Genomic DNA, 23,640 nt, shown 5'->3' on the forward strand with positions numbered 1-23,640 from the left:
TCAAAGGAGAATCTGTGGTGAGACTGAAAAATGGACGTTGAAAGATGTTTTTGCACATTTTTGCACATAATGTGCACATACTGTATTATAGCCACTAGAATTGTAAACCTGATATAGACATACCCCCCCAAAAAACATACAAGTTTTTTACTGTATTCTTTACTGCCAGCCTTCATAATATGACCTGACCTTTTTATTATCATGTAAGGTCATGTATATTTTTAGAGAAATACCAACGGCGAGACTGCAAACTTATAGACCGCGTTTAACACTCTAACTGCCGCCACAAAAGCCTTTTAAAGTACCTGAATATTGTGCATTTCTCTTTTTCCGTGCGGGTGGGTTGTTATCGCGAGGAACTCAGGAGGTAAAGCGAAGCGAGAGCGCTTTCCTACGTCGACGCTTCCAGAGTGGCACAGAAACGGGGACGTACAGAATGCCGTCTCCATGTCTTTATCATGGACATTTATGACTCGATCGACTGCATTTTGGGCTTCTTAATGAAAACTGTGTCCAGTCTCCTTTGCGCTGGCTTCTCCCACCGCACATCTGTAACCGCTGGCATCCTGTTTTCAGCTCCTGGACAGCTCCTCGTCGAGCAGCTCTTATTATTATTATTATTATCATCATCATCATCATCATCATCATCAGGCACATGGAGTCCCTGGTGTGATTGTGGGGGAAGCCCTGCGAGCACATTATGCATCTACTGATCCGGTGAAAGCCTCGTCGTCTCCGCTAAAGGATGGTGCTTCCAACCCAGAGGAGGTGTTCTCTATCCTCTGAGAAGAAGCGATACGTGTGCGCAGTCGACGCAGATTTAAGCCTAATCGCTGCCTACACACAGGAAGATCCGAGCTTCAGTCACACCGATCACCATCATCATCATCATCATCATCATCATCATCATTACAATAATAATAATAATAATAATCGGCTAAGGAAGTGATATCACCATCACTGCTGTGTGGTCAATGGAGAAGGGACCATGTAGAATATACTCAAGAGGTCAGTGTGTTTTTATTTAAAGCCTAAAGATAATTAATGTTTGTGTGTGTGTGTGTGTGTGTGTGTGTGTGTGTGTGTGTGTGTGTGTGTGTGTGTGTGTGTGTGTGTGTGTGTGTGTGTGTGTGTGTGTGTGTGCGGGGAGGGGGGGGAGGGGTATGTGTGCGTGTGTGTGTGTGTGTGTGTGTGTTGGTTGAACCATAAATGAGAATTTAAGCTAAGCGCAGAATGGAAATGTTAACAACCTCATAACTGTTTATAGAGCTGAAGGGAAATGATTGAAATTGCCTCCTTGTTACGTTAAATGCCGAGAGAGTGGCCAGAAATAGCCCAGAGTGATTGTTACACGAAATGAAACAGCCTAGTAAAATGAGTGCCTTTGTGGACGACCTCCTTCACTTGGGAAGCGCTCACGCTATTGGCTGCAGCACTTATTGGAACAAGGGTCAACTCAAGATGCTGATTGGGAAATTCGATCCTTGTTTGTCACTTTTCCTTTTGGTCACCTCTACTGTGTAACAATCACTAAAAGTGTTAACCTCTATGACTTTGAACACATCTCGTCTCCAGATCATCTGTTTGTTCCTTTTTCTTTTCTTTCCAAAGTCCATATTTTTGGAGCGCTGCGGTGAAACAAACACTCTCAGCCCTTGAATGACCTGTGTTGATTTCTCCTGAGCAGCATTTAATCTGCTGTGCTTCTCTGGCTGTGAATGCTGACAATGAGTGTTTAAAGGGTAGCCTCAGTTTCACATATTACCACAGATTCATATTGATATGAAACCAAGGCGATTAATCTGACTTTATCAGGTTACATTAAAGCACTACTGTCTGTATATACAGGTGTATTTCAGTAAATTGCAATATCATTAAAATGTTAATTTATCCCCATCATTCCCTTCAAACATAGAAGCTATAAGCTTCACTATCTACTAATATATTTTTTTTGTTTATTTTGTTGATTATGTCTTAAAACTAGTAAAAAAAATCATAAAAATAAAAATAATAAAAGTCTTAAAGCTAATAAAATATTCTTAGAGAAATATTGTTTCTCTAAGATATAGAATGTTAAGATTAATTTAAATTAGCTTCTCTATCTAGTTATTTCTTTTTAGCAAAGTAAAGCATGATGTGCTCTAAAACTTCCCTGCAATAATTGTAGACTTGATAAAACACATTGAGCCAAAACCAGCAGATTAAATCAAATCCAGACAGAGTGTGGAAACTTCACACAGGACTTCTATGATCCAGTGTCTTTTGAAGACATTAAAGTCCAGCTCAAATGTTAAATTTATTTGACATAAAAAAGCTTTTAATCAATGAATGTTAGTTGGGTTTTTTTTCTCCGTCCACCCGCTTAGGGTGCTTCTGACATTGTGTTTTGGTTCATGTGTGACACAAAAGAAATGTGACAGCTGTAGCTCATGCCCTCCATGTGTGGTGACTTTTGCAGCACTGACTCACGCAACTACCCAATTCTTGAATTGGTTTTATTCGTGCACCTTTTCTATCACACTTTATCCTTCCACTAAACCTTCATTTAAGTTGTATACTGCGTTCTATAAACAGGCAGCTATTTTAGCAGTGACCTTTTGTGGTTTACCCTTATTGTGGGAGTGCTGATGGACAATTGTCAAGTTTTGACTTGGAAGCTATAATGGGCTTAAAATACTGAATGTTAAAAATCTGTTTTAGTGACTCTAAGCAATATTGAAATAATAAAAAAAAAACTAAATTTGAGGCTTTCATTAGCTGTAAGGCACAAACATCAGTATTAATAAAAGTAAACACTTGGTATATATTGCTTTAGGTATAATGCATCTGTTTGACAGATGTGAAAGCAACAACAATGACCCCAAACATCCCAGTAGCCGATTTTGGTTCAACATCCTTGAGATTAAGCGCATGAAGTGGGCAGCCCAATGTGGGTTCAGATCAAAAGTGTTGTTTATGAGAAAATAACAAGCAGTGTAGAAGACTTATAAAATATAGTCCAATGACTTTGGGTTCCAATCACAGGTACCAGGAGTTGTTCTTCTCCTTGCAATACATATAAGTAGTTTTCAAAAACAGTAGTTGTAGAACTAAATATTAGTTCAGTGATTAAGTGGAAAGCTGTGCCTTCAACAATATTTCAGTTACTACTTTAAATATTTTGGTTGTAAAGAAAAATGCAGACTGCTTTACTTCTGAATAATAAATTTAGATGTATGGAAATAAAACCTGTTACAAAGATTTTAAACTTTATTTGGTTCTTTTTTAAAAAAAAAAAAAACCTGCATGTATTTTTACCACAGCTGTTCAGAAGTTTCTCTTTTTGAAATTATTGATTTTACAATGATATTCAAATAAACTGAGATGCACCTGTAACTTTCCATGTCTGTTTAAGAGCTGGGCCGACTTTCGCTGAGCAAAGTCGGACGTAAATGGCTCTCTGTATGAGGGGGAACAAAGAGTAAGCATCCCTCTGCACTTACTATGCAAGGGGTGTGAAGTTCCTGAGCCCTCGATCCACAGAGCGGATCGTATATATTGGACAAGATTTAAAATCAATTACAATTTAGTGCTCCCAAGGAAAATAGTTGGAAAAACACCTAAAGCCACAGTTCAGGTAAGGCATCTTTAAAAACTGACACTGGTGTTTTATTGATTATTGTTCATAAATTTGTCTCTTTCAGCTTTATGTTTCATGACACTGACTGTAATTACACCCTGTATAAGAAGATTAAATTTGTGGTTATTGTGTTATAATTTTTGTTGTACTTTTGCATGTCTTTTATCTGTAGATATGGTCCTGACCACATCTCTGCAGTGGTGGATTTAGCTCCTGGCTTCATTTAAAGAAGACATATTAACAGCAAGAAGACATGAGCAATACCCAGTAAGTATAAAACATGGCAAAGTATTACGTTTTAAGCAATCCAGGTGAATGTGACATTAATTCTGAGATTAGTAGAATGAGATTCCTACTTTTTCTTGACCTTCACATGAGTAGGAATCTCTGGGAAAGCTCTTTTGAGCGTGCGAGTGCAGCAAACCTGTGCCAGCTTCACTTACCATTCAGGAGGGATGTTCACATGTCATCTTCTCTTATTAATAATTACTCTGTGTGTGTGGTCCCTCCGACAAGCCCCGCATTCTGATTATAGGGAGGTTAGGGCCAGGGAAAGAGGAAAGGGGAGGGAGCTGAGTTGGAGGAAGCGAAGTGGAGTAGTGTGGAGCAGAGTGAGAGGTGAATGCAAAGTGTGTTCAGTCAGCTGCATCTTCTGCAAAGCGCAGGATGCTGCTTGGAGCCAATCAGGTCTTTTGTCTCAGCTTCCCACCAGCATTTTATCGCTGCTTTTGATTATTTAATAGTTGGTTTAAAAAGCTGAAGCTGAGACAAAACATTTGCATGGAAATGACAGGAAGTGACCAAGATAGGAGACAGCTTCTCGATATAAACCACATAGGATTTCAGGGTCGCATTAACCTATCTCTCAAAGAAAACCAGGCATTTCATCCCACTGGCCTTCATCTGAGCATGCTCAGCCAGTGGGCTGAAATGTTGGCACGATTCTCGTTGAAGTGGCCTGGAAATGAATTGGTGACTGTGATGCACGTCAAACAGACTCTGTATTCTTTTGTGTGTGCTACCAAGAAGCTTTCATCTAGATCTGGATTTTTCACATATTTTGGTTTAGCACCGCAAGCAAAGAAATCAGGACAGCACATCCTTTTCCAAAGGTTAATGAACAGAAAGTTGTTAGTAGTAAAAGAACAATTTCTGCAGAGGAATAATGAATGGAAAATTGACATGGAGTAAATAAATAGTACATTCTTTTTTTTCTGTGCATAATTTTAAGCAAAAGCATACCATAAAGACCTGCTGCATCTCTTTAGACTGGGGCATGATGTGTTACTTTGGAGATCTTTTAGTCTTCATGTTGTTAGACAGGTTCTGTGTGAGTTATGTGGGGATTCTACAGAGCTGCTAGTCTTTAGGTGACTTAAATGAAACCATAAAAGTGACACAGTTAATTATAATTTAACACGGGGTCGTTACCTTTCCAGATTGTGCCAGTTTGTGTGGAGAAATTATTTTCCTTACTAAATGGAATAACTTGAAAAGCATATTTTTTATTTACTTTTGTTAGCAATAATGAGGTGGCCTGATAAAAAAAAAAAAAAAAACTCAAATGATTTTGAAACGTTTCGGTACAACGCCCATGCACAAAGTGAATTGAAAATTGTGATACTTTTACTAATGATTTTGAAATCACAATTTTGTTCAGCTATGAATGTTACCTCTAAACATAAAACACCAAATTACATGACAATGTAAAAATAAAGTTTGGAAACTGACTGGAGAGTGATATTAGAAGTTTAAAAACAACTTTAGAATGAGAAGTCATGTGTGCTTCACAAGCTCAAGGTACCTGCATCATGAAAGGAATTCACAGCAAAGAACAAGGTGAGGTGGTGGGAAAAAAGATCTTACAAATCTATTATGCCATCTCTTTAATTGGGACACTACCTTAAAGACACAATGTTAAGTATTTGCTGGTGTTTAGCTTTAACTGATAAACAAGCAAAACTAATATGATTGTTTTCTTTCTCTGATGTGTTGTCAAGCCCTCATGGTACTGCAACAAATTCCTCAGTGACACAGATTATCATTCCTCCACATGCTCCAGTGAGCAGAAAGTATGTGCGTACATAATCTGAGCCCCTTAGTTTATTTAAAATATGTCCCATAGCCTGTTCTACACCTTTAGATGACAGTAAGGACAGGAAACTAATGTACCCAGCATTGTGGAAATGACTTCCCACCAGATACATGCATCAATAGCATCAGCTTTTTAACAAGAATATTTAAATTTCGCCAAGTTATCTGCAATCTTACTTTAGAAAACGGAAGTTTGGTTTGTACAGTTGAGCTAGATGCCAATCTGAGTTCCAAGGTTTTTTGTTTTGTTTTGTTTTTGCTGTTGTAACCCAATTCCAATCTCAAAAGGCCATTGTGGTTCATGCAATGCTATTTTAGAAAACTTCCTTACAAAAAAACAACCCAATATTTTATTCCATGACCAATTTTGCATTCAACGGGTATTTATGTAGAAGTTGATACATGTTTGTAACATCTGTCTGAGGTCTGTACTCAAAATATTTAGTGAAGCAAAATTTGCAAACAGAATGGCATATCAAGCAAGATAAACTGTCTCTAACGATATGACTGTTTTAAAATGATATTTGCTAGAAATGCAAAACAAATGCTAATATCACACCTTTTCACTTTTGCAGTAGACAACTATTCCACCAGGTCACACTGAACAGGCCCGCCTTTATCAAAAGGTGTTGATAATGGAGTTCAGACCAACTAAGTCTTACTTGTGAATAACCACTAAAGACTCAATGGTCATAAATGGTTACATCAGATGTAAATAAACATTTAATAAAATACTGACAGTGGTAGGAAAAGCTTTAAGGTCTTTCATGAAGCCTTATTTAATATTTTAGAAACATAGTTGTTTTGAAATCTGCTTTGATGCTGACTCCAATGGTTGCCAATTGCTTTCTTCTTGCCACTCTTTAATACATTTGTGAAGTGAACAACCAGGATTGTCTTATTGCCAGACTTATTGTTCCTGAGCTGAAGATCTCTGCAGCTCCTAGATAAATGCTCTCCTTGCCAGGCCTGTGTGTTTAAGTGAACAGCTATGTCTTGGTAGGTTTGCAATTGACATACTCTTCATTTGTTCAGTGATGGATTAAACGGTGCTGGGTGAGATGTTCAAAGTTTGGGACATTGTTTTATAGCCTAAGTCTGCTTTAAATCTCTTCACAACTTTATCCTGACCTGCCTGCTGTGCATTGTGGTCTTACTTGTGCTATTTGTGTCTTACATTTCTTTAACTAACCTCTGAGGCCTTCATAGAACAGCTGGATTTGTTCTATTAAATTACACACGGGTGGACTTTATTTGCTAATTTTGTAACTCTTGGAGGCAGTTGGTGGCACTGAGTTTTATTTTATTTTATTAATTATTAGTGTGAAAGGGACTCAATATAAATCCATTTATCTAATTTCTTTGGGAGGGGGGCGGAGGAGAAATTAAATCATACATCATTTTTCTTTAATGAAATTATTTCTCAATGAAATTATTTTGAGCTAGTAATTCACATTCCTTTCTCCCTCGTCATCACCTTCCACTCCAAAAAAAGAAAAGAAAAGGTTTGCAGTTACAATGAAATAAAATGTACAAAAGTTCAACTAATTTAAACATGGGGCCATTTACATGACTGATGGCAGCACCTAACAGAAACCAAAATATAAATAGCCAATAGCCACACAAATAAATTGTTGGTAATGATTTTCCTTGTTTCCTATTGTCAAAAAATATAGAATATTTAAATGTAATGTGTATGGTACTTTCAGTCTAGATATGAAGCTACAACAATGTTCTAACTGCAAATGCAAACCGTTTTGTATGAGGTTTTCATTGTTGTGCAACAAGTGGACAATTGTCCAACACAGACTTGTTGGTTATGGCACAGATAGTTAACATAGTTTTTTTTTTTCATTTTTCTTTTTTTTTTTTACTTGAACAAAATGATAATTTGAAGCATTTTGTTGTATTTACTCAGTACTATCTTTGATGTAAAAAGCTGCTTAATGGCCTCAGATATTTAAATATGCCAGTAATGAAAAAACAAAAGAAATCTGTAAGGGAGGCAAACAGTTTTTTCACTGCACAGTAACTCGACAGTTCACCACTCCTAAAGTGCTCTCTTTCATTTTCAGAGCTCATGATGATAGCTTTGACAGTAATTAGACTTTGCTTTGTGAGACAACGAGATTGGGACAATATTCCCATATTAATGAGCAGTATTTCAATTTTTGTGTTCTCATTTTATTTAACATAAAATTTATCAATGCATGATTATTGCTTAAGCTGAAAAGGTTATGTAAATGTTCATACGAATCTAAACTGTTCAATGAATTAAGTATTTTCAAACTTAGATGTATGAATAAAAAAAAAACATGATTGTGTTTTTCTCTTTTCTCAGGGGTTTCAAATATTTCTAACAAGAAGAAATAAAGATTTACATTTCAAACACATGGATACTTCAGATTTTTAGATTCGAATGCAACCTTTAGATTTGTGCAGTTTGTTTTGCTTTGTCTTTTTTAAAAATTAGATTAGTTTCTTCGGTCACAGTAAGTCCCCTGCAGATTAAGGATATTAGTCATGCATCCTGCTACATTAGGACAAACTGCTGCAACATTGAGTTGAATTTAGTTGTTAATCTTTATATAATCGTTTGTGCTTTTGCCACAAAAAACATTCTAGAATAACAAATGAATCACTTTATTTCTGGGGAAACCACAAGTCATAAATGAGAACATTTCTGACATGGTTGTAACAACAGGATCATTTAATGTGTCTTACATTTGTAATTAGGACCTCTTGCTTAAGGTGCTCAGGCATATCGTTTGTACACCCTGTCCCTGAAGCCGTCCACGCTCTCCTTTTTCATGTGTCATTCTTGTGTCATTCACTGCTGTAATGTTTTTTGTTTTTTATTTCTGAAAACAGCCTAGCCTTGAGCAGACCGCTTCACAATGTCTTCAGATGGGAAGCGCCTGCTCCCACCTCAGGATGGCAATTAGCCATCTTATCCTGGGCTCCGCACACAATTGCTCCTGGCCTTCTCCACGACTGTCTAAAAATGTGATATTGATGCACTAAACAGTTTGTGTCTGTCATAAATGATTAGTGTCCTTGTTGCAGCTTGTCAGAGGTGCCAGCTCCATGGATAAAATTGGGATGCAAAGGCACATTTTGTGCCTTGTTTATGTTTGACCCTCGAGCTGAAAAATGCAATTATAGCTCCACTGGCATTACAAAAGAGGCGACAAGAAAAAGGCTCAGGCATTTCGTGTTGCGAGGGCTAAACAATAAGTTAAGTGTGAGAAGCAAATATTTCTGATTTGCCATGTTGCGAATGTTCCTTTCCAGTCTGCTCAGTGATCATCTTCTAACCAGTTGTTTCCCTACTGCTTCACCTCTATCACAGAGGTTGCAAAATTCACCAACCCCTTTGGCTTTTGTTCTCCCTGTCTTGTAATCAATGCCTTCCTCCACTGATAAGTACTCCAGTTATTGATGTCCCCACGCTGGCTGCTCTGGGATTGCTGCCAAGCAATGTGTGTCTGCTGTTCCAGGGTGACTTATCCTTGCTCTCTATTGGCTGAGCCACTCGGATTGCAGTCCTCTCTATGTACTCAAGTTCACGATACTTTGCCGGGTTCTGCCCAATTTAGCTTACATCTCAAAAAAGATGAAGCTATATATATATATATATATATATATATATATATATATATATATATATATATATATATATATATATATATATATATATATATATATATATATATATATATATATATACTGTATATATAATTCTGAATGAGAAAGAATTGCAATGCCATTTCTCGGTTTTGGTCAACTAATGTAAGCAGTTCAGTTAGCGTGACTGTTTAACAATGGTACTGTGAAGAAGTCATTCTGAATCTTCAATTGAAAGACTTGTCTTTATAGCATTTTGGCATTTAATCATGTATGTCAGATAATCATTGCGCTCTGGGCAAATGTTTTTGCTTTATGTTGTCCCACAAACAAGTCTCCATTGATCATCAGTATTTATCTGGTTAATGTTTGGAGTTTCTTTTTATGTATTATGTAGAACTTGGATTTGGATAGTCTGCATTAACAACATTTATACAGTCAAAAATAGTGGCGTACACCCAATTTCAATTTTAGGGCTTTAACATTAAAAATATATCTGCAAAATGAAGTCTAATTTTTAGAAAATCAAACCCACAACAAATACTATCATGTCATTATTTATTCAACACAAATTAAGCCATATTTAAAACAAAACTTGAAGTATGCTCTAAAAATTTTGATACACCAAGAGCCTTGAATATGTCAAGGTATGATTTTATTTTTCTGTAACTACAGTTCAACCTTGAATTTCATGAACAATCACTGGTATAATCTCCATCCCACTGGAGATGTTGAAAACCTAAATACAAAATGTTTAAGTTAATCTTTAATCAACTAAAAAATGTAATATGACTCATTCTGCACCCTAACTGTGTTGTTGCTTTGGTTGTGGTCTATCTTTTGTGTCACAGAGCTCCTCCCCAGGGTGGAGCCTCAGATCTGGAGGTCATCTCCCAACAGGTGGAGGACGACAACCAGTGCTTGGCTCCAGTCCAGCTAGTCAATTTCACCTACAGAGACTTGCCTTTGGCAGCCCTGGACATATCTCTGGCTGGATCCCAGCTCATCTCCAACCCTGATGAAGAGGACAACAGGGATGGGTAGGAATCAGATTCGAGTGTATTTATTTTCATAAAACCACGTATTGTGTACATAATGTTAAACCTGAAACACTAGTTTCACCATTGTTATACTGAGGTGTAAATCCCTTAAAGAAACATGATGGCTTCTGAAACTACACAGAGCGCCACACTTTTTTATCATTGCCATGTGAGAAAATCTCTCACACATTGGCCTCCAAATGTGCATCACACTGGGAGCCAATGATAAGAATATTGTCACAGCTTATGAACCTGGTGAGGGATTTAAACTAGTCTCAAAAAACGTAATTTTCAACTCTATTCAAAATAGTCTCCAAGTGAGGGACCTTCAAAACAACTACCAACATCCTCAGGTCTGTTTGTCTAAACAAGTCACCTGAAAGCAGGTTGCAAGATGTTAAATGTGGTTTTCAAATACCTAAAAGTGTCGTCGTTGGACCTACAGTAGAATTTTGCTACAGTTTGGATGAAAGTGCATGCCTCTACAAAGAGAGGCTGTGCAGGTTTGACTTTCACTGTGCGTGTGCAAGAAGACAACCTTTGTTTTCTAAGAAAACCATGAAAACCAGACTGAAGTTGACGAGAGAATTCATAGACAAAGATCAGGACGAGAATTGCTACTGTCAAAGTTTTAGGACTGATTAAATATTAATGTGCAAGGACCGATGACATATTAAAATCGAATACACCATTCCAGCAAACACTACATACCAGCTGTGAATAATGAAGGGAGAAGTGTCATGTTTTGTGGATGTTTTGCAGCTTCAGAACCTGGCCAGTTCACCATAAAATTCACCCTAAATTCAGCCATGTACTAGAGTGTGCTTGAGAAAAATATGAGATCATCTATAAAAGTATTAAAGCTGAAACAGAACTGGACCTAGAAAGATGACAAAGACCAATCCAACAAGAAAGAATGGTGCATTTCCATGGTGCATTATTTGGTTAGTAAAGGCACTTTAAAAAAGTTAAATTAAAAACTTGCATTAAAAGTTCATTAAATCTGTCAACTTTGCATTAGAAGTGTCAATATTAACTGAATAACACTTAATGACAACGGTCATAAACATTCATGAAGACTCCTTCATTTTCATGATAGGTGTTATGTCATGTTTATGACAGTATCACATCAGTCTTATGCACACCCCTTCGAATGAAGTGTTACCGTATTTCTTTACACAAACCTGAACATTCAATGGAGTGTCTTAGTTTTCCGCATAACTTAGATATCAAAGAGCTGCAAATAAGTTAGTGACATGATAATAATCCATAAGTAGTTTGATAGAAGTAAAAATACTAGAAATGCAATTACGTATTGATTAATGTTCTGGATATGAGCTCATTGTTAAGAAGATATCAGAGATGTTGTGTGTGAGCCACCATGTCTGCTCTTTGTGTCAAAGCGCTACATTTCTAATTATGGCAGAATTGCAATTACTGCAATCTTTAATCTACCCTGCCAGTGAAAAGCTCTGCTGTTCTTCTCCCCATTGCTCATATTTGCATTTTGTAATTATACCTGCCATGTTGAATCATGCCTCATTTTACAATAAAGTCTGTAAGATGACGATAACTGAAAATAAATGCATTAGTGTCACCATGTTAAATGGGCATTTTCTCCACTGATGTGTTCGTTGTAGCTTAATGACAGGGCAATTTCTCTGCTCCACACAGGTTTGTGTTCACAATTTCGATAACCGGCGGAAAACAAAAGGTGTTGTTAGCACCACAGCCATCCTGAAATGTCAGAGCCTTGTGATGGTGCTTTCTCTGCCCACAAGGCCTTCTTGTTCTGGCCTTGTGTTGTTTTGTTCTCGCCATAATGCCATGCTGCAGTCCCAGCATTCTGCAGGACAGGATACACCCCTCCCTAAGCACCCCTGGAAGCAAGTGTCTGTGGCTTTCGAGTCAGGAAGCGTGACTCACAGCCCTCCTGGCATGCTGTGATGTTGGCATCCATGCAGAAAAGTAGACAAACAGCATAAGCTTAATTAGAGCATTCGGCATCTCGCCGTCGAGGCCCCTGGTGCACGAACATGGTCAGCCGATGGCCGACTGGACTCTGCCTGTTTGGCCCAGTTGAAGCTGGAGGCTCTGTGGGACGGAGGGAAGGGACAGATGGGTCCTGTCCAAAACACCCACTTCCAGCCTCCGTCTTATTCAGATCACTGTCTTGCTCACATATTGAATAGAAAACACACGTCCTTAGCAATGGTGAACCAAAGGGAACAATCCGACAGCTTTGCAAATTATCGTCCCAGTGAGAGCTTTGGTGTAACACCATGTGAAACTTATGGCCCCTGCGGGATTTAGCAGTGTGCAATCAAAAACTGCACGTCTCTTGACTGTAAACATAAAGGTCATTGTGCTTTCCAAAACTATTCAAAGACATTGATACTTTTTATATTTTGTCACATTACAACCCACTTCAATGTATTTTCTGTGGTAAATAATTATGAAGTGGATGCAGCTACATATATATACAATTTAGTTGGGTAGTGACTAATTACATATACTTGAAGTAACCATTAGATAACAAGGTACTGTTAGTAGTTTTACTGTACTTCACTTATTCTTGAGGAATATCACACTTTTAGCTACTCTACACACCTTTGGAAATATGTGGCTTGTATTTGTATTAAACCCTCTGAGTCAACACTGTAGACTGCAGTTGCATTTCTGTTCCAACTGCAAGTCTGGGGTTGTCTCTTTAGGCTTTGTATTTCAACAGGCTAAGTGTCTTTGCCTTTAGCTTTTTTTCTGATAAATAGTTTACCGAGTCTGTCTGCTTAGATGGACTTTCCATCTCGATAGGTTTTATAACAAGACATTATTCGAATCTTTTGGTCTTTCCCAGGCTCTGAAACAATCTAACATTACCTTAGGTGAACAAAGACATAAATAAGTAAAATTCCACATTGTAATTATTAAAGAAAAATTAAGCCAAACTGAACAGGCTATGTGTGGGAAAACTGCTTCTACAGGACTGAAAAGGTAAAAAAAAAAAAAAAAGCAGCCAGGTGCTGCTGATGGAAAACCCTTTATTAACTGATCAACATTGTTCCTAAATTCCTCCACAACAATGTCATTCACTGATAAGGACAAGCTTTTGGATTGTGAGGTGAACTTAGTTTTGCACTCGCACCTACTTCACTGTGTGGGTCAACAGCTCCTCCTGTTGAGTCTGCCGACATCTTTGGCCCAAGTCCTGCAGCACAGTAAAAGAGATGACCAGAACTTATAACATGATCAGACTAAATAATAATAAAATATTGTACTATTATTTATCTATTTAGATTCATAGCTTTGCTGCTTTATATAAAGTGAATATCTGCATTGGTTTCTTAAATGAAAAATATATATATTCTTGCTCTAATTATAGAGGGCTAAGAAGTATTTAAGGACAACAATGTCCATGTGTTACAGTAAGTCAATGAACCTTGGTAATGAAATTCCTGATTATCTGGTCACAGGCATTCCAAGACGCCTTGTCATTGCAGTTTCATGCTCTCAGTTATCAGTCAAACCACCGGATACCTTCATGACTAAGCTGTGTGCCATCCTAGGAATGACACAATGAAGAAATGTGTTGCATGCTGCATGATCTCAATCTGTCAATCGCTGTGGCGTTTTCCTGTGCATTCCGTAGAGTTATGTTTGTCACTGCTTCCTGACCTATTGCTTTATTTACTGAGATCCAGCCTTGGGTGACGCAAAAAATTATGGTCACTATCTACAATTTACGTTCCATTATTATAGTTTACTTTACTTGCAGTGTTCTGTGTGACTGCTTACCTAAATCATGGGCTAGACATCTCTTTCTTTTGACTTTGTGCAATCTTTTCTCTCTTAATTCCCTCTTGTTTATAATTTCTGCCAAAAGTAAGCAAAATATTGTTTGCAGCAGCCATTAAATTAAGGGAGACCATTCAGTTTCAAAATGGACAATGGTTCATTGGTTTTTGACCTATTATTTTGCTTTATATATCAGAAGAAAAAAGCAAGGTAAACCTTGTGTATGTGTATGATGTGTCACTTATGATGCACAAGATTTGAATAGCTATTGGAACCAGATCCTTACTGTACCTGTTATGTGTCTGATGAATGTCTAAAAAGACTCTTTTTCAAACAACCACAAGATTTCTTTATCAGACTGTCACTCCTGCTTGGCATTGTACGTAACACAACAGATGACATTTCACCGTCAGTTTTGATGGGGGGGGGGTTATATTCACAAAAATGCAAACTATGGGTTTCTCTCAGGTCGAGAACGAAGTCCTAGTGGGGAAAAAAACATGTATCAGCAGCAGCTTGTCTACTCGTCTGTGCTTGTAACTCCTGTTTGTTTCCGTTTAGTATCTGTAGCTCATTTCTCTAGTAAAGTCAGGTACAGGCTTTCCTGTTTTAGGTTGTCCTCTGTTCTAAGATGGGCAATTTAAGCAATCACTCCTTGTTGTAATTAAAAACCACTGGAGTGCTGCTATTGTGCTGAACGATGGATTAGAGGGACGATGGGCGCCATGCTGGATCCCAAATTTGTTCTATTGGCAACTGTATTCAGTCAGTCGCTTCTTTTTGCTGGAATAATTTACGGTTACTTTTATTTCCCCTGTGCATGAAGCTGTAGATTTATAGCAGCAAGAAAGTCAATCTCCAAAACCTTCAATTGATTACTTTAATCATTTCATTCATCACACTTAATCATCAGCTGGAATTCGTTCTGGGTGTATTTGCTTATCTTGGCTGTGATAGAAGACAGTTTTTCAGCTCCGGTTACACGGAAAAGGAAATATTAAGCTTAACAGGATAAAGATTGCCTAATAGTTTGTCTCCAAATCACTTGTCCCTTTCTTAAAAACAGGGAGGAGTATTCATATGTAGACAGATGGCGAGATAGTTAAAATACCTCCTTAAAATTAATAGTAAGGTGCAGAAATGGACTGCTTGAGCAGTCTGAAAGTGACAAACTATTCCAACCTGTGCTGTTCAGCAGCCTGCAGGCTCACAGTTGTGGCCCATTTTCCTCTGCCCGAGCCTGCTGAGTTCAGCAGATTGGTGTGAATTGGTTGAAGTTTATACTCAAGGAACCACAGGGATTCATAGTTATGAGAACCGGGGAGACTGAAAGGAGACGGAAAACTTGAGTCAAGAAGGATCTTTTTTTAAATGTATTTGGCTAAAGTTGTTCTATTGAAGACTGTCCTAATGTTCGTTTATTTAAGAAAAATGTAAAGCACCTGAATTAGAGCATAGGCTCTGAGACTAATTAAGTTTAAAGTATAATTCAGTGGAAAAGGAGTATTTATTTTTTAGTTCTTTGGTAGTAACGCTTGCATATGTCGGATTTTCTCACAGATTTTGATACAGAAGTCATATTAGTAAATATGAAAAGCAGCTTTTAATGGTGAGTTGAGGTATAAAGGAGGTTTAGTTATTCAAACCAAACAAATCCTCTCTGACAAAACAGTCACTTAGTAAATCTAAAAACTGGTTGTGTTACCTTTGGCAGCAGCACCTTTCCAAGAATGAACTCCCTGTTTTACGTCATACCATTGAATCGCAAACAAATTTAAGCCCAGAGTTTGACTTATCTATTACAAAACATTTTTATGTTTATTTTGAGCCATTCAGAACTGGATTTAGTTGTGTCCTTCATATTATCCTGCAGGAAGACTCAAGGTCACTAGCTAGTAGATATTCTCCTTCAGGAGTTCCTGCTGGAAAGTAGAGTTTACGGTTGCCTGATTTACAGCAGGACCTGAAGCAGCAAAGCAGGCCCAGAGCATCACACTGCCACCACCATGTTTGACTGTGGGAATGATGTTGAATGATGTCAATGTTCCTGTCCAGCATCTACAACAACTCTTTGAAAGTCTTGGGCAATATGAGTTACAAAAATATTTGATTTCCCTTTGGGATCAATAAAGTAGTTTAGAATTTGAATTGAATTGAATTAATCACACTTAATTCAGGATTAAACCAATGAGGCAGTTATATTTTTATATGTTGGTTTGGATATTTTTCCTTGATAAATGGTCTCAGTATAAAAACAATTTTTTTATATATATATTTTTTATTTTCTGATGATTAGTAACATTTAAGTAAGAAGACCAACAAAAGTAAAAAAGACAAAAAAAAATCTATTTTGAGGTTTGGAAACATTTTCAACTGGAGTTTATTGAAATCAGGATAAACAATACAATATTTTCCCTATTGTTTACTCTTTGATTGTATTTGTACATATTAACTTGTGTTTTTATAATCGATGTACCAGAGAACTTAATAGATTGTCATTATTCTGATTGCAGCCTCTCTTTCTCCTGCTCAATCTCTTCACCAAAAAGTTTACACAAAAACAAAACCTTTCTTCTCTAATTTCAGTTTAACGTGTCACTGCTTCACAGGTTTAACTTGTATTTTGTTGTGCCTTAATTGCTAGAGACAATGTAATGAAAGAGACACCCCATATGATAGGATGAGTATAACTCAACTGGTAAAAGCAGCCAAAACTCTGTCAGGTCTGTGCAGGCGGGGCTCCAACAGAGCAGCCAGACCCACTCTGCCTGTGCCAGTTGTCCTGCTCTGCGTCTTTGTCCGTTTTGTGCAGCTGGAGCGGCTTTTCAGCCAGCATCATTTACAGCAAGCCATCACTTCCATCACAGGTTACTATTGATCAGTCTCATGATCTAATCCCCTCACTCTGCTGCTGCTAGACGTGCTTCGATCGTCCCTCAGTGCGTTTTCTCTGCATGAGCTGCTCAGCTGATGGCTTCATGAACGGTGCGCGCCGCCCTGCAGATTTCATTTATCTGCACACAGACCGTGCATCTGTGTTCTTTGCATTTGTGAGCAGTCTGTGAGGGGTAGCCTGTATAAAATGGCCCCGCTTTGACCCTGAACTGGTGATTTTTTTTCTCTGTTTGCCTTGCTCCACCGCTAAAGTAATCCCTCTTCTTCATAAATACTTCAGGTCCTGGGTGTTCAAGGTTTAAAGAGATTTGCCTAAAATTAAGTTTCTGAGCTTGGAGTAATCCATCAATGCCATTTACTCTGCTTCCAGTCAGTGTTTTTCTTTACAGGTTTATTAAATTAATACCTTTTCTGCCAGCCTTTTGGGAAAGGTCTGAATGAATTATGATTTCACACAGTATGAGTTAAATTGTGCTTTTCAGATTGTAGCCTGGGCTTCCTTTGCTGCTCATTCCATCTTTTAACAGTTTTCCCACAAATGTTCTGTTACTGCATGAAATATCTTAATGAATAAATATTTTCTTTAGCCAATGTGGTTTGACATTTTTCCCTTAGAGTACGTTTGCACATGGGAAAGAACCATTACCCTTCACTGCCTCTTTGTCGCCCCTGGTGTTGGGCTCTAATTTGCAGGAACTGGCAGCTAGAGAAGGTTGCTATGGAGGGCTGAGTGCGCCGCTTGATTTCTTGGCACGGACCAACGGCATGGCCAAACTCCAGCTGCTCTGATGACCTTGGTTTAGGATCAATAGACTGTTTAGATCTGTTAATAGCAAAATGACTCCAGTCATAAAGTACATGTATCCTCTCCTTCTTCTCTACTTAAAGAAAGCATCTTTTTTTTATGACTGTAAAGCTGATCGGAGTAAGTTTTCTATTAATGTTCCCACAGATGAGATTAGATTAGATTAGATTAATAGATAGATAGATAGATAGATAGATAGATAGATAGATAGATAGATAGATAGATAGATAGATAGATAGATAGATAGATAGATAGATAGATAGATAGATAGATAGATAGATAGATAGATAGATAGATAGATAGATAGATAGATAGATAGATAGATAGATAGATAGATAGATAGATAGATAGATAGATAGATAGATAGATAGATAGATAGATAGATAGATAGATAGATAGATAGATAGATAGATAGATAGATAGATAGATAGATAGATAGAGTATTAATAAACAGGATTCATCATACTGCTTGATTTTGTTTTAACCTTACAGCTCCATAATTAGATGAAAAGATCCAAAAAGGATTGTTTGCTTTGAGATATTTTATTTGTGATTAAGAGTATAAACTCTGTGATCAAGAGTATAAACTCTTGATTTATACTGGGTGAGTTTCAGTATAAACTATAAATTTTTTAAAATAAATTCTGCGAGTTTTCTTCCTTTCTTTTTTATGATAGATTTATGTCTGTTTTTAATGCCTTCTGTTTCTTGTGCGCTAAACTCTGCATTTTCCTCTTTTATGCCTTCCTACTCCTTCATCCTTCCTTTCTGGTTTTAACTGGCTGTTCGCTTCTTTGCCTCTTTCAACCGAAGCTGATGCAGAAAAGAGGAGCTTTTTTATTTATTTTTTTACTCCATTTATCATCAGACAGACATTGCTTTTAGGTGACAACTGATAGTGACTATTGTTTTTGTGAGAATTTACATTTTGAAAGCAAACCAAGTAAAAAAAAAGACTTGCACACACACCTTTCCATTTAAAACCCCTTTGCAAAGTGTTCCTATTTTTCATTTTAGCAGTACAGCATGTGAATCACAATATTTTTTAAGTAAAATAGTGCCTGCTTACAGTTAACAAAAATACATTTAAGATCAGAATATTACATCAAACCAATTAAAGAACATTAAAACAAAGAATGCGAGCTTAATGACTAGTATGTTTGATGCCCATTTCAAGGTTGTAATTTTTAAAGGTGCTTTAAATCTGACAAAAGAGCCTTGTCATAACACTACTTTATCAAATATAATTGTTTTAAAAGGTTTATATTTAAATTGAAAAACATACTTTGTAAGAAATTATATCAACTGAGGGGGGGAAATACACATTGACAGATGTAATAATAGGTTATCCACCTCTCCAACACACATGTCCTGTCTCTTTGCATGTCTTGTGTTTGATATTCAGCCTTGTCGCAGATGTTACTTTTTGATGTTGTTAAAATATTATTAATCTCTTCCACATCTCCCCCTCCTCTCAGGTCCAACTGGCTGAAGCCTTGCTGCGGACGCCGGGCGGCACTGTGGCAGGTCTGCCTGCTGTCAGCAGGTTTCAACTGTTTCCTGGTGGCCTGTGTCATCCTGGTGGTGCTGCTGCTGACAGTGGAGTTGCTCATAGACATCAAGCTATTGCAGTGTGAGTGATGCTTACCGAGATAACGTGGCTGTGATCACGTTGGAGGGGATGGCAAGTGCGGTTTTGAGGATGTAATATTGATGAAGTTGGTGTGTTCTGTTCATTATTAACAGTCTAGACTGGATGCAACACGCCCTTGAAGAGGCAGGAAAGTGGTCTGCTCAGCACAACTGTTTACTGATTGTTATTCAAAGGCACTGGGTCAAAGCATAGATCTAATACACAAGACAAAGGGGCAGGTTCATTACGCCATCATTGGCATAAAGGTTTAGCTGCAAGAATACTACATTAAGATTAAAATAAAGCACAGAAGGAAATTTTATTCAAATATACTTTATTATAATGTTGATGTTTGCAAATATTAAGCTAAAACGAGCATCAACTTTCTTCAACTCTTTATCAGTACTACTGTAAGAGTAACTGAAATTCTGCAGTATATTGTATATCTTAAAAATTATTTGATTAACTTGGAGCATTTTTCTTATTAATCTAAATTTAATGTCAAACATGTTCTAAACATATAATGGATTATCATCTTTACTCCAGCATATCTTCAATGATGACATTGCTCTAAGTATTTGATATGCAAAAGCACCAAGTTTGTTTTTATATTGTGCTAAGTCTCTATAAATTTCATCTCCAGCCACCAATACTAGAAACATATAAACAATTAAGTCACAGGGACACAAATTCAACTACATCTTAAATTTATGAACAACTCTAAAGTCTACAAAAAAACAATACTAAGCTCCTACATCCAAAATTTCATTGTACTTTACGACTCACTCACATTCCATGAGGTAAAGGTCTGAGTGGATTCCCTGCTTTATGTCTGCAGGGCTCACATGCTGACAGACCATTTTCCTCTGCCGATTTCCAAAATGTGTTCCCAGTGGACTAACTGAGTGATTGACCAGTTAAATTACCAAGAGAGACAAATGTGAGAAGGAAGATAGACCAAGAAATCAAGCAATGCAGAGTCTGCTACTTGTGGGATTGTGGGAAGGACTTGGAGGAAGATGAATAGGCTGATAGGACAGATCACTGAACACAGCAAACAAAGACAGATGGAGGGAGATGTGGCGCGTGAAGACAAATGTCTCTGCTGATAGCCGAGCGCAGTTTGATGCCGTCCGCAAGTAGCCTGATGAATAGAGGGGAAGATGCAGACACGTGCATGTACAGTATGTGGTGAATGAATATGTATGATGCTGCCTTAGGCTTCAATCTGGAGATGTATACGTGTGGATGCGCTGGTATTTTCATTTGATGTTTGATGCAGTGAAATGTATCACCTATGTTTAGCTCGTGTGCCCCTCTGTCTTTTAAAATAATAGGTTACTGTGTTTTATGCCCTCAGTTAATAATGCATCCCAATTTGCCAGCATCATCCACTGGATCAGCCTGGCTATTCTCTCTGTGTTCTTCACTGAGGTGAGTCCTCGCCTGCTCAACACAATAGCAATCTCACTTACAGCCAATGCAGCGACCTGACGATTAATGCTGCGCTGTGCAGTATGTTGCTCCAATGAAATGCACCAGCAGGTTCTCAACACAATACTGGAACAGCTTTGAAATGCCCGGTACCTTTATTCACTGCACAAGCACATTTTGGTACTCTGATCTGATAAAGATTCACATAAAGAAGACTGAATTTCCAAAGCACTCGTGTCTCTGCTGTTGCACAGTTCGTCTCAGGTTATTTGGTTGATCCGCAGCAAAGATGGTTTAAAGTGCAGATAGAGCTTTCTGTGTCACTCCTTTCCAACACCTCAGATGTTCTTCATTGATTATCATTTTCTTCACACATTCATTTTCATTTCTTACATTTGACTTCCAAAGCTTTAGCTTCTGCTATAAGGTTCCATATGTCTGCGTTTGAACTCTCTTCATTTATAAAGCATGTAACAAACACTTGTCTAGATCGGTTTAAGTTGCTGTCGTCACTGTTATTTTTACCTTTAAGCTGCATATTGCCAGTTTTATTTGTGTGATTTACACCATATTGCATAGACCATAATCACTGAAAGAAGAGAGAAATCGAAAAAATCTGTTACATTTCTTTTAATGAAACTAAATACATTGCTTTTACTGTAAAATGATGATATTAAAATAGCATCACCTACAGATACCTAACTGTTTTGCATTGTGAAAACAAAAGTGCTGAAGACATTGTTGCATGTCTATGCTAAGCTTTTATATCTTTATTAAGTTGGTGTGATGTTGGTTCATGTCTATAATGACAGCCACATTGTACATCAGTATATATTCATATGTCTTTTTCATTTCTCTTTTGTGCTAGATAAACACAAGCTAGTGCTTAGAACGTCTGCACAAAAACTACGCACAGAAAAAGTTGGTACTTGAAAAGCTTTTCTTGCATATTTTTGCATTCGTGTCAACATCAGCACACGGGCGTTCGTGAGCTTTCACTTTCCCCATACATGTTGCAGCACACTCAAGCAAACTTAATGCTTCAGAGCTTATGTGAATAGATGGAGGGGAGGGGAGATGTAGGTTATAGGTTAAGTATCTTCTATCAGAGTAAAGCTGTTCTTTTCTCTATTTCTCTCTATATGGTAAAAATGGTGTAAGGAAATGGCTCAGAGCTTGCACACAACCTAGGCTAAAGGCCTAAAACAAAGCAAAGAAATGAGAAGAGGTATGATCTTCTCATTTCCTTACTAACCTTATCTTATACTTTTTAGTTAAACAGGATCAGAAATCCGGATTCGTAGGTTCCAACTTGCATATTTTAGTGCAAATATGCAATAATACATCCACTTACTCCACACTGGTTCCAGGATGTCAAAATAAATAAAAAACATACACAACTTTGCTGAAAATATCTATAGCATGCTTGTAAAAATTAATAAAATGTGTTAGAAATTAAAAGCCTAAAACAACAATGCACTCGGTTGCATCAAAAAGTTAAATGGGACTTTTTTGAATCGGCTTTCTTCCTGCTGCTCTTCTACAAAAACCAGACTTGCAACTTACATGACTAATTGTTACCCAGTTAAAAGATTCTTCAACCTGAGAGGTGAATCTATGCACCTTCTTAGAGTTACCAGATTTCAGATTAATTCTCTGCTTGCCTGGCCTGTCAGCTTAGGTGAACTAAATTGGGAATATGCAAAGTATGCAATGATTGCCAGATCTTAATTTGCAAAAACATAAACTTAAAACTACAGTATTTTTTTCCTTTCACTTCACAAATATCCATCACCTTGAGTTGATCTGTCTGATAAAATTCAAACACATCTCATTAAAGTTTGTACGTGTAACATGACAAACTACAAAAAAGTCCAAGTATGCAAGCACTGTATACATGCATCTGCAGCCAAAATGCCATGGTTAGTGAGCAGACAAGGCAGCATGATGACAGGAGTATGGGCTCAAGAAGAACAGACCCACTGAGGTATGCGGACAAACACAGACAGGCAGTGAGATTATTTAAACAGTTCTTTTATAGCTGAAGTTGATGTTAAATTTATAAAAACACTGACACATGTTTTGTCAGGTTCCCAATGAATATAAACAGTCAGGACATTCATATGATTTTGGCACAAAAGGAAGCTCATGCTGCTCTGATGAAAACTTTTAAAAGGGCTTTTCAGGTTGCAGAAAAGGAGCAAAATTGCAGTAAACATGAAATACTACAGCTTTGCTTGTATTACGTGAAACTATATCCAGTAAATTGGAGAAATTAAGAAAATGCCTTAATTAAACTGTGTTTAGTGTGGGGTTTAATATCTACAGTTACTCCACATGTTTCCATTTTTTTCTGTTTCTGTTGCTGCTCTCAGACGGTGTTCAGGATTGTGGTGCTGGGAATATGGGATTACATTGAGAACAAAGTAGAGGTGAGCTCTCATGTGTCCCATGAGAAGTGAATCGATGGCTTCTTTTTCTGCAGGTGTTATAACTCAAGGGTTGCTTTTTTTGTTGCAGGTGTTTGATGGAGCTGTCATCGTTCTCTCTTTGGCCCCCATGGTGGCCTCCACAGTGGCCAACGGCCCCAGCAGCCCCTGGGACGCCATCGGCCTCATTATCTCACTGCGCATCTGGAGGGTTAAGAGAATCATTGACGGTGAGCCAGGAGGGGCCGACGTCTCCTCCATCCTCTCAG

General features: G+C 37.6%; 1 protein-coding gene across 2 annotated transcripts in view; it reads left to right on the forward strand.

Moving 5' to 3' along the window:
- The first annotated feature begins 372 nt into the window (after positions 1-372).
- Positions 373-23,640, forward strand: part of tmem266 (transmembrane protein 266) — a 31,314-nt gene continuing 8,046 nt past the window's right edge. The window contains exons 1-7 of one of the 2 annotated variants that reach the window (XM_023345939.1): positions 373-1,008; positions 3,792-3,886; positions 10,192-10,380; positions 19,354-19,508; positions 20,869-20,942; positions 23,318-23,374; positions 23,463-23,601. In XM_023345939.1, the coding sequence (XP_023201707.1) occupies positions 3,873-3,886; positions 10,192-10,380; positions 19,354-19,508; positions 20,869-20,942; positions 23,318-23,374; positions 23,463-23,601 (628 nt within the window). In that variant the 5' untranslated portion in view covers positions 373-1,008; positions 3,792-3,872. The remainder of the gene's footprint in view (positions 1,009-3,791; positions 3,887-10,191; positions 10,381-19,353; positions 19,509-20,868; positions 20,943-23,317; positions 23,375-23,462; positions 23,602-23,640) is intronic. The other variant, XM_005798230.2, reaches the window with a different exon arrangement.

Source organism: Xiphophorus maculatus, chromosome 2, assembly GCF_002775205.1.
Source record: "Xiphophorus maculatus strain JP 163 A chromosome 2, X_maculatus-5.0-male, whole genome shotgun sequence".
Taxonomy (NCBI): domain Eukaryota; kingdom Metazoa; phylum Chordata; class Actinopteri; order Cyprinodontiformes; family Poeciliidae; genus Xiphophorus; species Xiphophorus maculatus.